We start from the raw sequence: 17032 nt of genomic DNA on the forward strand, positions 1-17032 counted from the left end.
GTAAAGCTCTAGAGTTTAAAAGTCCACTTTCTATTTTTCTTCCCACCCATGAGCAACTTGGAAGTCTGAGAACAGGTATTTTCACAGCACCACTGTAGACAACTATCTAATGACCAAACAACCACTTTTCTTGGTAGCCTGGTTCTTATTGCTCACTTTCCTGCTTGATCCTTCCCATCCCCTTAGCGTCAATTTCCCAGCAACCAAGACTGTAACGTACGTTTTTTAAAAAAATGTTGTTTAGGGGTATTTTAATGGTGATGGTTATTTTTATGATGTACTGGTTCCAGTTACAACAGAAAGGCAGGTCTATACATGTTTAAAAGGAAATAAATAATGTATGTATCATAAGCAGAAAAAAGGCTGACATCTTGAAGAGCTCCTTGCCAATGAAAACTAAACAAGTGCTAGCAGAAGTGGCAAACTTCCATAAACAACAACGGGAGAAGGATCTTATGGGCAAAACCACCCTACATTCCCTTATTATCGGAAGTAAAAAAAAAAAAGAGGCCATTTCAAACATGCTTCTTTCAGATATTTTTTTTTAAATCAAAAAACAGAAATCTTTTTAAGGGGATACCAGAAGAGGAGCTGTCATACCTGCCCAGTAGTACAATAGAAGAAAAAGAAGTGAGAGAGGCACAGTTATGAGAGTACTCGTAATTTACATATATATTTTCAAATACAAAATCCACAATCGCTATAATATTAGCATTCAAATTCCCAGTCAGAATCAATCTTTCACCACGATGGGTAAGTATATGGTTCACAACGATTCAAACTGTAGTATGATACGTTGTAGGCACTCGGAGCAAATGGCTATGCCAAAGCAACATTGTTGCTGTTGCTGTTGCTTTGGCATAGCCATTTGCTCCGAGTGCCTACAACGTATCATACTACAGTTTGAATCGTTGTGAACCATATACTTACCCATCGTGGTGAAAGATTGATTCTGACTGGGAATTTGAACGCTAATATTATAGCGATTGTGGATTTTGTATTTGAAAAAATATATGTAAATTACGAGTACTCTCATAACTGTGCCTCTCTCACTTCTTTTTCTTCTATTGTACTATTTATGTGGAAGTGACCCCCCCTTTTCTTTCCCTATACCTGCCCAGTACCCTGATTTATTTTGCTTAGTATAGTGTGTTCCAACAATAAATGGGTGGCAGCCAACCAAGAGAAAACTTATAAATAGGTCATATGCCAATAGGTACCTTCGATTTTTATCAGGCCTTCCACTATACAGGCAGGGAATTAGAGCAACAGTAAAGAGATGGAGGGATGTTTCACATGTGGCCTTGTTACAAAGTTGAGGCATCTGGAATGTAAATCCCTACAGGCTTACATTACACATTCAGACCCAACTGCAAGATCCATTTCACAACTTGTGTGAAAACACCCTGAACTGTGAAACTCTCAAATCAAAACGTGCCTCTGCCATGAACTTGATAGCTAACCTGAGGCAAGCTAGTCTTAGACATTCTCTCAGCCTCACTCACTTTCCCCACCTGCAATATGAAGATTCTATTGACCTGCCTTACAGGGTTGCTGTAAGCGTTACTGAGATAATGTGTGCAGTGTTTTGAACACTAAAAGCACTATCTAAATATTAATTAACAGTGCTCTTAGGAAATTCTACTTAAATTAACGCTTGGAAGGGGTTTACACTACCTTCTGGATTTCAGTAGGGAATTTTGATTGTCCAGAATGATTCAAGATGGTCAGTGCTACCTATAGCATGATGCAGAGGTCACAAGCTGTCTTTTCTGCTATGGGCTCTTCCTATCCAGATTCAGTGACAGAGTTGGAAGATTCTATTTAACTTAAAAGTCCGATCCAAAGCACAGTGACACACTTGGAAGTCAATTGAAGTCAATGGGCTTTGGATTGTCCATTGACTTCAATTGACAATGCAGGTAAACCAATATCACAAACTATATCTATGAAGAAAAATACAACATAACAACATTGATTTTTTTATTTATCAAAAGATATGCAGCTTATATCGAATATACCCCATTCGAAAAGGCAAGCAAAAGTGATGCTTCCTCAAGTCTATTAATATTCAAGGAAACTTTGTTCAGTAGTACTGGCAGAAGTGAGGACAAGTAATTTTTATGATAGTACAATATCCATTATAACGCCAATATAATCTTTAAATATATACATCTGCAATATACTTTCAGACTCCTCCCATCAGAAATAATTCAAGCGAACTATTGGGAGACTAACGCCAGAATAACAGATGCTGACAAAATTACCTGTTAATACTTTTGCTTTACATTAGAACACAGTTAAAATATACAACTTTATGAACTGCATATTCACTTCAGTTGGAATCCAAAAGAGGGATACTCAAGCAGGAGGTAAGAATATGCAAAGCCAGAGCTTTGATTTTGGACTGGGCTGCAGAATTTCACTCTGCTGAAGAGACTGGCTACCTTCTATATTGCATAGCCGTGTCTCTGTTCTGGGCAGTGGGAATTGCTGCAGTGAAACCAGGCACAGAACGCCAACTGAGCACAAGGTTTCCTTGGCCTGCCTATTTCCCATCTTTAGAACAGTGAATTTCAAACACAGAGTCAGAAACTTTGACAAAAAGTGCAGTTGTGCAAAATCCTGGATATACAGGTCAGCCTGAAGAACAGGGAGACCTAGAAAAAGATTTGGCATCTCTACTAGTAGAAACTGGCATGCTCTTCATCCATCCAGTGGATGGCTGTGAAAGGGTAAAGTGCTAAGGAAGAGAAAGAATGGCCCTGATACTTGCACAACGTAACAATGTTAGCTGCGTGTCTGACACTAACATGCTACCAAAGGAAGGATTCTGGAGACCTGCTCCTCAGAGAAATGAGACGTCCCAGTCTGGAGTGATCACATACAATCAGCAAGTCATTTTTCCCCCGTGTAGCTATAGGAGAAAGTGAGAGCAAGTTGCCCTGCCCAGTGAATGCAATTTTTTTGAGTGTACAGATTTGTGTTTTCATAGATGGAATGACTCATTAGTTGCCCCTACTGAGGAGCAGTCATTGACAAGGAACCTACTGATGAAAAGTTATCCCACTGCCTTCCTGAAGGATTCAGTTGTGCAGCTGCTGCGTGGGCTTTGTACTTCTGCAGGAGATCCTTGGCCTCTTGTTCATCTCGCAAAGGGTTTTCGCTGTACTCTGCTCTGAGCCACTCTCTGAACTGGAAGAAATCAAAAGATAACAACATTACGTGGTCAACACAGAACTGGCACAGGCACAATTTAAAGCAGGAGATTGTTATGATTAAATTGCAACAGCAACCATGATTTGCAACAATGTATTGAGAGAGAGAGAGAGAGAGAGAGAGAGAGAGAGAGAATGTAAGTGCAGCCCTGCTGGATCAGACTAATGGTCCATATCTAGTCCAGCATCCTATTTCCCCATAGTGGCCAACCAGAAGAACATGGAGGCCAAAGCTTCTCCTGTTATTGCCACCCAGCACTAGTTTTCACAGGGCTATTGCTTCTGAACATGGAGGATACATCTATTCATTGGGTTTAACAGTCATTGATGAGTTTGTCCTCCATGAACTTGTCTAAGTCCCTTTCAAAGCCAACTAACCTTGTGGACAGCACTAAATCTCTCTGTAAGGAATTCCCCTTGAAGTGACTTGCAGTCGAGTGACCTGGAAGGCTGGGATCAATGTTTCTTTATCTCTAATTTGTTGTTCTCTCTGCACTCCAGGTGCTTTTCCCCACTTGACCACCTTGGGACACTGGCAAATGGGAAAATGGCAGGCGAGCTGGTTCCAGAGGAAGAACTGTGGATGGGAAAAGGGCAATAGGCGCATCTCCCCCACTGCTTCTCTGCACTTCTGCAGCAAACACCGAGTTGGGATTTTCTGCCACCAAACAAGTTGTCCTAGCTATACTCTCCCTAAGCAAGCAACTGCACCGCTAACACCATGGCTACTATCAGGGTTTATTTCTTTTGTTAAAAAAAAGGACTCCTCGTTGTCAGATGCTATATTTGTTTTTTGTTTAAAAAGAACAAATATAGCATCTGACGAGGAGGAGTCCTTTAAAAAAAAACCCAAATCAATGTTTGGTCTCAATTTTCTGGCAGAAAGATGTGCAATTTTTAAAATATATCCATTAAATGTGGTAGTGTAAATTGGCTACCAGAAGTTACAGCTAAAATAAAGCAACTGGTGAATTTGCATTAAAAGTGAATCACAAATGTGAAGTTCTTTCTGCCCTCGAGTTAAGTGATTTTAATCTAGGAAATTTGAATTTGTGTAACCCCGGAAAACCCCCATGGCTCTTTTTAATACAAGCCCACTATAAAAAAATAAATTTTGGAACTTTTGTTTGGCACTGGGGCAACAGTGACATGTGTAAACACCTGATACATTATTTGTTTCGGTCCTTTTCAGAAGAGTTTCCGCCGGTCAAGATAGGGAAAGGAACCCTAGCACTATCAGATGATATTGGTCTCTGAAAGAAATACAGATACCATAAGTGGCTATTGGACACGACCTTGCAGTATCCTTAAGGTTTTGAAGGTTTGTGCATTTGTAAAGTTAGGCAAGGACTTGAACACTTTGGGTGTGATCCTCTGAATCTTAAGCAGAAGATGCTCACAGAAGCAGGTCCCTCTCTTCCTATTGGCCCCCGCCAAGCCTTGTGGACAGAACATTGTACAAAGAGCTTTGTATGGAGGGAGTTATCAAAAAAGAATTCTGAACTAGCAGGGCCCGGCTGTACGAAAGGGTGCCCTCGGTCTGAGCAGTCCCTTTTGTAAGCTATTTGAGGACTCGCACAGCAGCAAAAAGCAGCTGCTATTTTCACTCCTAAAACAGTGCATCTGGACAAGCCTTAGACTCAGCACCATACCACCCTGAACATTTATATATTATGCTGCTGTATAATTTATAAATATCGTAAGTAAATTATAGACTAACGTGAGCAATACTTAGACATTTATACTCTTTTCTGCCCCAATGAGGGCCTAAAGTAACTTACAACATTGCTCTCCCCTCCTCCATTTTATCCTCACAGCGACAACCTTGAAAGGCTGAGAGTGTGTGACCGGCCCAAGGTCAACCAGCGAGCTTCCAAGGCAGACTGAGGTTTCAACCTGGGTCTCTCATAGCCTGCTCTGACACTAAACACAGTACAACACTGTATTTATTTTCCATTCCAAAGGCTACACAGTTCAGGTAACAGAGAAAAACGACGTTTACCAAAGAAAATACTAATTTAATAAGTTACAATGCCAAAACGTCACAAGGAGGGGATGCTTCATCTTATCAGTGATGCTACAAACTTCATCCAGAAGATGCCCATAACAGTGACACATCATGTTTGCACGCTATTGTGTGGGGTGGGTGGGATATCACATTTAAATCAATAACACCCAACTGCTATTGGAGAGCCAGGCTTCCTGCAGTGAGGGCACAAATCTGAGGGTACGTATCACCTCTAGACTGTAAGAGTTATGGAAGTGCTCTCTCTTCTTAGAATACCATTTTTTGCAAGCCAGCATGTTCTTGTCTATGAAAGCTGCAGGCTCTCCTCCTACATGGAGTTTTAAAAAGACACATACTTATACACACTACGATCTCAGTAAAGCTATTTGCATAATAGAACAATTAAAGTCTTTTCAGCTCAGACCCATCAGATCTGAAATGACTAAGTGTTCAAAATAAGGACGCAGGAGACAAGACTGGAAAGTCCCTATGTGTTCCATTATGTAAAGGCAGTTATATTCCCATTTGCCCTAGTTCTGTATAAAGCCTGGAAATATTAAGATTTTGTCATAAATAAATATTAATGGACCAACAACACACTGCCTCAAACACATCAGGAATATGGCTCAGACTCAATGAGCCACAGTTTGTTGTTACATGAATGAGCACAGCAGATCGGTGAATTTTTTGCTTCACTTGTGCATGGTGATCTAATCAAAGACTACTACTTGTACAGCAAGCTAGAATTTGTTGTTCTGTGTGAGCAACAAGCTATAGTTCCTGGTTTGTAAGGAGTGCGAAACCGTGGTTTGCAGTTCAGACACAATGACAAGTTACGGTTTGCCATAGTAGAAGCAGCGATTAGATCACCACATCCTAGAGGATCTCCCAGGTTTGCTCATGATACAACAACTCATGCTTACTTGTTATAGCAGAATGATGCTGTAACTTCCTCTACAGCAACTGCTTCAATGATTTGCTCTTCCGTTATTTCCTGTTTGAGGGGCTGTATGAACTTACTGGTTTTTGGAACGTTTTTGGCTACTGAGGTAATCAGCAGGCCAGATATTTTTTTAAAAAATGGTCGCAGAGCTTTGGGAGGCATTATATGCTTAGGTAGTATTTTACAACACTTTACTGTGCATGAATGTAAACTACTTTGAACATGGGGGAAAGCGATACACACACATTAGATAAAGACCAATGGGAAGAATATTGTATAACCTCATTTGTAGTGTTCATTTTAGAGAACATATGAAAGTTCAGAAAATTGGATACACTTGTTATTTACAGCAGATTTACATGTTGGGTAACTGAGAGCCAATTCACACGTGGCCAACTGGACTATCAATTAGACTGCGTTGAGAGTTACACGCTGGAAATTCAATTCCCAGGTACTCGTGTATCCAATTCAGTTTAAGACCATGGTGCACAGTAAGCGGGGGCTTAAGCCTTCCCATTTATGCTGTTGTCCCTACCTGAAATGGCTCAGAGGAGACACTATTGACCCACTGGAGAAACTGACATGTAATGAGGGTTAAGTTTCTCCAGCAGGTCAAATAATTGCTCCCAGGGCCACTTCAGGTTGGGAAAATAGTGCAGGGAAAAAGCTTACCCCATCTGTGTTTCCTGGTCCCAATCTGAATCTTTCCCATGAGTGCCTTGGAATTGTTCCCAGCATGGATGCAGATCTGTGCTGAGAGTTCCATAGTACCTAAAAGGTTGTCTCCTTCCATGGCAACCTACCAAACACTGTGGTCTATGAATGGGGCTCTCTTCCTGGAACCCATCTCGGTAGACTTGCAAGATAGTGTTTTCAACTGCTGACCCCAGATTCTGGAACTTCTGTCCCTTGTAGATGAGACTGGTGCTGTTTCTGCAGACCTTCTAGAGAAAACTATAAACATCTCTGTTCCAAAAAACCTTTGGACTGACTGAATGATGATGGCACCTTGTCTCCCTCTCACTGTTTATAATCTCCATTTCAATGCAAACAAAGAGTGAGAATTCATACTGTGGCTTACGAGTTGGGCTTGAGACCACAAGGGTCTCCCACTTACATGAGCAACATCATTTTTCTCGAACTCCTCTAGCTGCCGCTGGAAGCCAGTGTTAGGATTGGCACATGATCTTGATGCACGCACAACAGACAATGCATCCTCCCAGCCAAAATCAGTGATGGTCATGATGTAAGCCACCACCAATGTGGCACTTCTAGAAACTCCAGCAAGGCTACATCACCATCAAAATGCAAACAGACAGAAACATGAAAACAAAATAAATCATTGAACATAATACCAGGATTAGCAGGTTTCACGATAAGGCATATTTCCTAAAATATTTTTGGGTTCAGAGCTGAAGAAAGTATTCTTTTAGAAGCTGTTGTTGAGGTTTAGTTGAAATGCCAGCTCTTGTACAAGTTGTTTTTTACAGGTACACACTCTAAGTGTAGGAAGAAGAGAATGCCCTCAAGTCATAGCTGACTTGTGCCAATCCTTGACAGAGTTTTCAAGGCAAGAGACTAATAGAGGTGGTTTGCCATTGCCTGCCTCTGCAACCCTGGTCTTTGCTGGAGGTCTCCCATCCAATTACTAACCAAGGCCAACCCTGCTTAGTTTCTGAGATCTCATGGATCAGACTCATCTGGTCTAACCAGGTCAGGGTACTTTAAGTGTCAATTTTATAACTTACATGGCTAACCAATGTGCTAGACAGATAAACAGACCCCAAAACTGTAATTTAGTGATGCCACCCTTCTTAGAAAGTTACACTTTTCCAGGGTTCTATGGGAAGAGGGAATGCTGGATAAGCACAATACAAACAATCTGCATGAAAAACATCTGTATGACATGACATCATAGAATGCAACCATGCCAACCACACCAAGAAATTTCAATCAATTATATGTTTCGGCTTAGTTATTCTACTAAAGCGCCAGAATCCAATTTTGCTCAGGAGTTAGGTCCTGGGCAAATTATGTCTCTACCATTTTAAAAATTATTATTATCCCTTTCTTTGTATCATCTCTTAAACAGACATGATGCTACACTCTCCTTTGGTAAGCGTTGCCATATATTGGGAATTTGTTGTCTGAACAGGCACTGCACGGCAGTGGCCATTTAACTTATAGGGAAATTTCTTACTGAGCCTAGCATCTCAGGGGCAACTTGGCTCAGATCAATGGCAACAGCAATCGGTGCCAACACACCCACTGCCTCCTGTAGTGCTGTCAGTTTGAAAGTTGAAGCAACAGATGAGCTAATGTCCATTGCTGGCACTGCTGAGCTGAGTACCCCTTGCAGCGCTGGCTTGTAATGTCATAAGGGTTACTCAGCGTGGCTTGGTCCAGGCCATTTTTACTTCCCAGACTGCTCCTGCAACTCCATTTTAAACATCTTCCTGGGAGTTAAGTGAAAAAGGGGATCATTAATTCAGCATCAGAAGCCACAGTAAAGAAAATGCATGCAAACCCTCAAATGTCTCCCTAGACCTGCTATACCAGCTGTTGGAATTGCTTCAGCCATGTCTGGCCTACAGGTCACTAGTTACTCATCTTCTGAATTAAATGACAATATCCTCAAAGTCCCAGCTTATTGATAAAGGTAGTAGCACCATTCTTTAACAACTATATAGTTCAGTGGTGAAAATAGCTGGGCTAATTACAACAAAACAGTGAAATACAGATTATTATTTTTTTGCTTGTAAGTTTTAATGACTTTTTTAACAGATAAATATATCCTGAACATAGATAAAGACAGATATACATTTATCATTCATATTAATCTATGTAATAAATTGTGCCCAGAATATTGCTTTTCATATCAAACTGCTGAGAAATGCATTGCTTTGCCCAATCCAGGAATCAGCAGGTAGGGAAGGAAAGCAATTTCTAAGGGAACAATGGAGTTAGTCCTTGAGACACTCTTTGCCATTCCCCAGCTAAGAAACTGACTTTGGGGAGAGGAGATCATGGCATGGACTGGATGTGATGGAAGGAGAAAAGAGTATTTCAGGGTGTTGAGACAAAGAAAAGCTGTGTAGCATCCTATCTTTCCCGCACCCTCCTGTACTTCAAGCCATAGCCTGCTATGGAGGGAGGGTTACCTTCCATCACACCCCCTGGTGACCCAGCTATGTCTCTCTTCCGTCTACCAAGCAGGAGCTGCCACCTCAGCTTTTATTTATCTGATATACTAATAGCAAAGTTGCCCTGATCATAGGAGACTGGAGCTATGCACCAAGAAGACAGATCTTCCTACACACCTGAAAAATGCAAATTTACAGAAAAATCTGAAATCTAAAAAAATACATTGGGGGGGGAGAAAACCCCCCAAATAATAAAGGGAGTGCTTATTTCTTTAAACAGATGCCCTCAATGGCTGTTGCTAGGCTTCCATAACAGTTTAGCCAGTATTCTAGGCTTGGTTTCTCTCAGTAAAAGGCAGGGGGAGGGGCAGGACCCTTTCCATGGCTGTTTTGACCTTTGAGAGAGGACTTATTGTGGCCAGACCCAGAAGCAACCACTGGAGGACTTGATGCCACTTAACTTACATGGCTCACCCAGGCCTGGCTGCTTGCTACTGTTCAACAGAAGCCCCCCTGCCCCAAAAGCCAGTGTAGTGAAGTGTTTAGAATTTCAGGGTAGGAGCTGGGATACCCAGGTTCAAATCACCACTTTGCTGTGGAAGCTCACTGGCTGACTTTGATCTAGTCACACACTCTCAACCTAACCTACCTCTCAAGATTGTTGTGAAGATAATATGGAGGCAAGGAGAATGAGGTAAGCTATTTTGGGTCCCCATTGTGGAAAAAGGAAATATAAAAATGAGGTAAATTAAGAAATATAGGAAAAAATGGAAGCTGCCAGAGGGAAGGAAAGAGGAAATATTGTGGGGAAAGGGATACAGGGGAAAGTCAAGTATACCCCTCAAGTTCTTACAGGCTCTCCACCATGCAGCTGGGCCTGGCTTAGCCATCACCACACAACTGGGCCATAGGGGAGAGAGGCTGCCAGAGAGGGAACTGTGGAGATGGGGGGAGACAAAGGTGGGTGGGAAAGAGAGAAGGGAACAGGGAAAGGGGAGAGGCTATGGGGAGCAGGACTTGGTGGGAGAGGACTTGATGGGAGAGAAAAAAATTAGATGCCCCCCAAAAGTTCTGGTGGTTCTCCACTTTTTAGTTTATAATCTTTTAACCCTCCTTTCCCCCCCAAGGACCTGAGGCCAAGTAGTGGGTATTATTGAAATTGTAAGTCCTGTAACTCAAAATGCAGCTCCCCATTCCCACCCCTGAATTTTTATTGGCCTAGAAGTAACAAACAGTAAAGGTGAAATAATCAATTACAATGGTCTGAAATACATACCAGTGGACAAGACAGCTGTCACCTCTAAGCCGGCACTCATGGATAAATTCAATACTTTCTTTAAAGTGTCTGGCTCTAGACATCAGAAGAGGGGGAAAGGATGTAGTGAAATCCAACGTAGTGGGACAGAAGTCTGAAAGTCATTTAATAGGCTTATGGAAGTTATAAACTGAACAGCTGTTTAATACTGTATTTCTTTTAAACAGAATACAGAGATAGGTAAGAACAGGCAGGGGCAGCTTTCAGCACCCTTCACTCATATGATCTGTTTTTTATTTTTAAAAAAATCCCTTGTAGCTTCCCACTTAGATATGAATGGGTTGGCACAAGTATACCTGTGAATTTCCCATCATGACCTGCTTGGGCCGCAAAATGATCATAGACTTTCGCTTGATAAATCATTACAATAGCCCCATAAAGTAGGACCTGTGGCTGAAGACGCGTGATGATAACTTCCTTAAAGCTATCTAACGAGTTTGGAGCGGTGGCGTGCTGACCTGAACCACACAGCAAACTCAGACTAGAAATAGGGCTTCCTGGCACATACAGCACACATTCAATCACATGGCCCTATTTAAAGCATGTGGCAACTGCAGTGGGCAGACAGCCTCTTGTTTTTAGTAACTGAATGTTAATCTTTGCTTCTAGCAATTGGAAAATACCTGAACTTTTATAACTAGCAACTTTTATAAAGGGTTTTGTAAAGCTTGGTTGTTTGTAAAGCCAGCTGGTTGCTGGCAACCACATGAACACATGACACAGTCTTATATTGAATCAGACCATTTTGTAAAGACCAGCGCTACCTACTATCTACTCTGATCAGAAGTATCTCTCCAAAGTCTCAGGGAGAGGTTTTTTGCATTACCTACTATCAGCCTACCACTGAGCCATGCCCCTGTGCCCAAGATGAAGAAGCAGTGGCACCAGAAGTGGCACCTGCTATAAAGGTGGCAGAATAACACAAGTGATGCAAGTATACCTCAAAGCTTACACTCAGAAGTGAAAAGCAGGGCTCATCTCATTCTTCCTCCTCCCCCTGTCCCAAGTCAGATTAGCCATGTGCATTAGAGATGCACTGTATGGAGCCAATTTGATGTAGTGGTTAAGAGCAGCAGGACTCTAATCTGGAGAGCCAGGTTTGATTCCCCGTCCTCTGCTTGCAGCCAGCTGAGTGACCTTGGGTCAGTCACAGCTTCTTGGAGCTCTCTCAGCCCCACCCACCTCACAGGGTGATTGTTGTGAGGATAATAACAGCACACTTCGTAAACCACCCTGAGTGGGCATTGTCCTGAAGGGTGGCATATAAACAGAATATTATTATAGAACTCAAGGAACATTCTGCCATCCTAAGCAGGTCTATTCAGAATTCTGCAGTGGTCTAGTCAATGGGGCTTACTCTCAGGAAAGTATCCTTAGGATTGCATGGCCAGTAACACATTATTGTAGATTGCCAGTGGTTTGTTGGAAGGCCTGGGGCTCAGTGATAGAGCATCTGCTTTGCATGCGGAAAATCCCACATTCAATCTCTGGTAATAGGTGATATGAAAAGATCTCCACCGGAAACCCTGGAGAGCTGCGGTCAGTGTGACTAGGCAATAGCAATCTTGATGGACCAATGGTCTGATTCAGAATTGTGCCTGATCATATGTGTTCATGTGGAACTTAATTTTAAAATCAGATTTTATTCAGATTTTGGGGGTTGTAACAAGCTCAATAATAATTTATTTACTTCATTTATACCCCACTTTTCTCCCCAATAGGAACCCCAGGTGGCTTACATAATTCTCCTCCATCTTATAATAAGCTCATGAAAGAGCCACATATTTTGTGGCCCTGATGCGTTGATACAGAGTCTTCCTTAGTTACCATGGCAGCCATTCAAGAGTTATTTATACATGAGTCCACTTGTTCACGCGTGGAGGGAAATCTAACCGTCTAAAATAAAAAACAGAACTAATGAGTGAGGACTCGGAGAGCTAAACGCTGTCCTTTCTCCCTCTTTACCTTCAATGTGTTCTTGTGCTTCTTGTGCCAGCCCAGCTCTGATAACAGAAATAAGCCGAGCAGGAAGAAAGGAGCTGAAAACGCTGGGGCGGGGCAAGGAAGGACAGAGGGCAAGGGTTAGCTTCAGTCACCTGCACGTTTCAGTTTTGTTAAAAACACTCTCCTCGCCCTTTTAGACACAAACAGGTGCCTATAAGGATACCCTCAGTCAGGTATAATTTGGGGAAAGAGCTCTATAACTAAAAAACAGTCAAATGGGGACTTAAGGAACTGGAGCAGCAGGTGGTGAATAACTGGGAAATTCACCCTCCACTCTACCTGTAGCATACTAGAACCTATTAAGAGCTAAAATAGGCTGGTTTCGCCATCTCTGTCCATTTGTTCGTCCACTTTCTCTCAATATTCTGAGGGCAAACGGACATGCTCAATCCTCCTCACATTGTTTATTGGCGGAAGGGAGATTCTTTTATTAAAAAATTGCCAGCTAAGATTTTTCTGCACACTTAGGGAGTCCTCTGAGGAAGCAGAAACTTTAGCTTTGTCTGCAGGTGGACGGCTTCCTGTGCCTTCAACACAGGCATTCAACCATGAAGTTTGCATTATATAGCTAGCTACTAAATAGTAGTAAATATGCCGCTCATTTGCAACAGCTCACCTCTTAGTCTATTTTCTTACAACCACCATCCAATACGGATTCTGCAATCATGGGGTCAATTCCCACAACTGTTAGTAGAATGGTAAGCTTTCTAAACGGAATGCATGTCCTGTCGGTTTCTATTTTCTAGCCTTTTGGCTCTAATTGGCAAGTGTTGAGTTAAAAACAGAGACAGGTTCACTGTCCTTCAAGCTCAAGCTAAGGAAATCATTCTTTATGGGCCGAGAGGAGGCAGGTGTTATAGATATAAAAATCTTCTTGCTTTTGCCATTTTATGGAACTTTTGCCTTTCTATAAGTAAAAGAAATGGATATAGAGAGGAATTTGGAGCAAATGATATTCAGTTTTCAGCCAGTCTATAGAGGGGAAAACAACAAAGTCAACACTATGAGAAGATGTCTGAAATAGCTATCACCCTAACCACAATGGAAAGCATTGTCACATGGTTTAGACGCAACAAGCCATAGCTTGCCTTCCAAACCAGTTTGTGTCTGAGATGCAACAGGCTGACCATGGTGTGTGCGCAAAAACTATGATTTATACTCCTTGGCAGCTTCCATATGATGCTGGCTTCCAAACTAGAGCACTTAAAAAAAAAAAGAGCTACCACATATTATACTGTAACCATTCTATTTTCAGATTTTCTCCATCCTCAATAAGATGTTTTCCAAACCCGCTTTACTCCAATCGTTTTTGGAAAGAATGCAGTCTAAGCATATCAGCATGCTGTCTGGAAGGAATGGGATACATTTTTCTGCCCTGCAAAGGTGCTGCCGACATCCATCATTATTCCCTTCCAGGAGCCATTTTACAACCACATTTTCTTGCCTTGGCACTGGAAAGTTTCTGAGTGCTTTTTAAAAGAAATTGGTAATTGCTATACTGCTATAATCATCTATTGCCACATGTACTTCAAAGTTCATTAGAGCCATTATAGCATTGCAGTGTACTCATGAAGAAGAAAAACAAAAAAAGAACATAGCCACCACAGCAACCACGAAGGCCACACCCCAAGAGTCAATGTGGTGGTCTCTGTGAACCATGCATGGAAGGGAAAAGTTGAGGGGGAAAGAGACCAAATGCACAGAACATTTCTATTCCCAATGATGAAAGCAATCTGGAGAGTCCTCATCATGTGGAAGTAGACCTTGACTGATTCCGCACATGTTGGATAATGCACTTTCAATGCACTTTAGCAATCGCTTGGAAGTGGATTTTTTGTTTCACGCACAAAAAATTCAGTTCCAAATGATCTCTAAAGAGGATTGGAAGTGCATTATCCAACATGTGCGGAATCAGCCAAGGTCTACTTCCACATGATGCCAGCTTTCCCCCAGAATCTCAGGATGCCATCCTAACAAGTGTGGAACACTATGGTGTGATAATGTAACACCACACCTTGTCCAAACTGTGGCTTGTATCCAGACTAGAATTTCTGTGAGGGCAACTTTGTTGCTTCCCCTACACTGCAAAAACCTGAAATGTCCCCAAAATCTTGTTCCTGGGGAGGGGGGGGGGCTAGAAATGGAATTGAGGGTGCATTTTGGGCTGCTGCAGGATGGGAGGAATGTGGGGAAATCATGCTTTACATGCAGCAATCCTGGCACCCATGGAAATGCCAGTCTGGATCCAAGCCCATGGCTCACCATTGAGTCTATACCATCTCACTGTCTCAAGGGAACTCAAGGGACTGAATGGTGGGGAGAAACAATATACTGACATTCTGATTGGTTGAAGGGCAACCACATACTTGGTTTCCGGGAAAGTGTGCATGCTGTAATTAATTTTAATCCCGTTTAGTAGGTTGTAAGCAATTCATTAAGATCATACCATGATGACACTGAAATCTTTCACCGTTCTGATCCATACTGGGGAGGGGAATGCCACATAATGATGCCCAAGTGCTGCGTACAGCCATGGTGTGGCCTCATTTGGAATACTGTGTACAATTCTGGTCACTGTACCTCAAAAAGGACATTTCAGAGCTGGAAAAAGCACAGAAGAACGCAACCAAGATGGCCACGGGGTTAAAGCACCATTCCAATGAGGAAAGGTTGGAGAGGCTGGGACTTTTCAGTTAGGGGAGATATGTTAAGGGGAGGTATGATAGAAGTTTATGAAATGATGCAGGGGTGGGAAAAATGAACAGAGAAAGCATTTTCCCACTGTCCCATAATATTAGAACTTGGCAGCACTCAATGAAATTGCTGGGAAACAGGTTAAAGACAGACAAAAGGAAACACTTCTTTACTCAAAAAGGAATTAAAATGGAAATTCACTGCTGGTGGAGGTAGTGATGGCCATAAGTGTAGTTAACTTTTAAAAGGTTAGAGAAATTCACAGAGCAGAGGTCCGTCAGCGGCTACTAACCATGGTGACAGAAAAGAACCTCTATCTACTGAGGCAGCAAACCTCTGAATACCAGTGCTAGAAGACAGCAGGGGAGGACCTCAGCCTCTACGCCCTGTTTGGTTGGCCCCTGTGTGAAGCATCACACTGCACTAGATGGGCCACTGGTTGATCCACCAGGGCCTTATGTCCTTACATTTTTCATGGCAGCCAAAAATATCGAGCATTTAGTGAACTGAACGAGTTACCTGGAGGTTGTTTGAGCAGCTCAGCCTGTGTACAGTTATTTATAGGCAGCTGAACATATAATGATCAAAACAAAATGCAGAGAGCCACCACGATGGAAAAAATTCTGGCCAACTTCTACGTTGTTGGGAGGCCCCTCTACGCTAGTCAGTGGTCATATTCATTTGACACATAAACGGTCAGGCTCCCTAATCAAGTTGCTACCAACATGCATTAAAGTTTTCACAGTCCTAAAGTACACATACTCAGACAGGGTGTTAGGTGAACATACACACACCTTTACCTGTTGAACACAAAATCTAACAGAGATGTGATGTTAAAGTATTTTAATTTTCTTATCATAAAACTGTGACTGAAATTTAGTAACATGGTTCTAGGCTGCAATTGCCCATTGGCTGCTATTGGGTTTTGTGTTATTGCAGTATTTTTGCTACTGTAAGACATTCGTGTATGTGGATGGAATAATATTTTTTAAAAAACTGGAAAACCAAGTTTACTGCAGACCAACATTCTCGACTGACTGAAGTCACAAACTGCAACATTTGCTACATCATTCAATGAGAAACAAATATAGTTCAAAATATCTTGAGAACTTTGGGGTCAAACAGGTAGCACTCCAATCTGAGAGAAAAAGGCAGTGCTACATTTCCTTCCGTAGGTATTCGGCAGGCCCTTTGAAATTACTTCTGTTTTTCTATAAAACAAATTTTCAGGAAGTGGCTGACCCCCCCATTTCCTCCTCCCCTCTTAAGTACAAACAGTGAGTGCTAGAAGAAAAACTTGGTTCATATCCAAGTCTTCTTATGAAGTTTGTGCGATTACCCTTCAGATGCAAGACAGCCTGAACTTCCTTGATATGAAATATTTGGCACACGTGAAAAGTCATTTTGAAAGCCTTTAAGGATGGTTCAACTCATGACCTGCCAGCGGCTTGACATTCTCTTCCGTACCCTCCAACTTGTCTCTGCCAGTCTATACAGGCATCAAAAACAACAGTTTATGGAGCCCTTGAGAGGTACCCTCATAGGGAGCTGGTGGCTTGCATTTGGTTTCTGGCTTTTGCAGAAGGCAACTCCAGCCACTTATCAGGCTTACTATTACAGTTTTACGGAATCATATGTTTTATCACGTTTCTACTGTGGCATACTGGCAAGGCGCCAATGGCAGATTACATGGGGTGATCTCTTTTA

General features: G+C 42.1%; 1 protein-coding gene across 1 annotated transcript in view; it reads right to left on the reverse strand.

Moving 5' to 3' along the window:
- Nucleotides 1–1949: 1949 nt before the first annotated feature.
- The window catches only part of DUSP22 (dual specificity phosphatase 22), a 47492-nt gene continuing 32409 nt past the window's right edge, over nt 1950–17032 (reverse strand). Inside the window, exons 5-7 of the mRNA XM_054985627.1 lie at nt 10589–10663; nt 7287–7458; nt 1950–3195 (exon numbers count right to left, since the gene is read on the reverse strand). Coding sequence (XP_054841602.1) covers nt 3019–3195; nt 7287–7458; nt 10589–10663 — 424 coding nt within the window. The 3' untranslated portion in view covers nt 1950–3018. The remainder of the gene's footprint in view (nt 3196–7286; nt 7459–10588; nt 10664–17032) is intronic.

This window comes from Eublepharis macularius, chromosome 7 (genome assembly GCF_028583425.1).
Source record: "Eublepharis macularius isolate TG4126 chromosome 7, MPM_Emac_v1.0, whole genome shotgun sequence".
Lineage (NCBI taxonomy): Eukaryota > Metazoa > Chordata > Lepidosauria > Squamata > Eublepharidae > Eublepharis > Eublepharis macularius.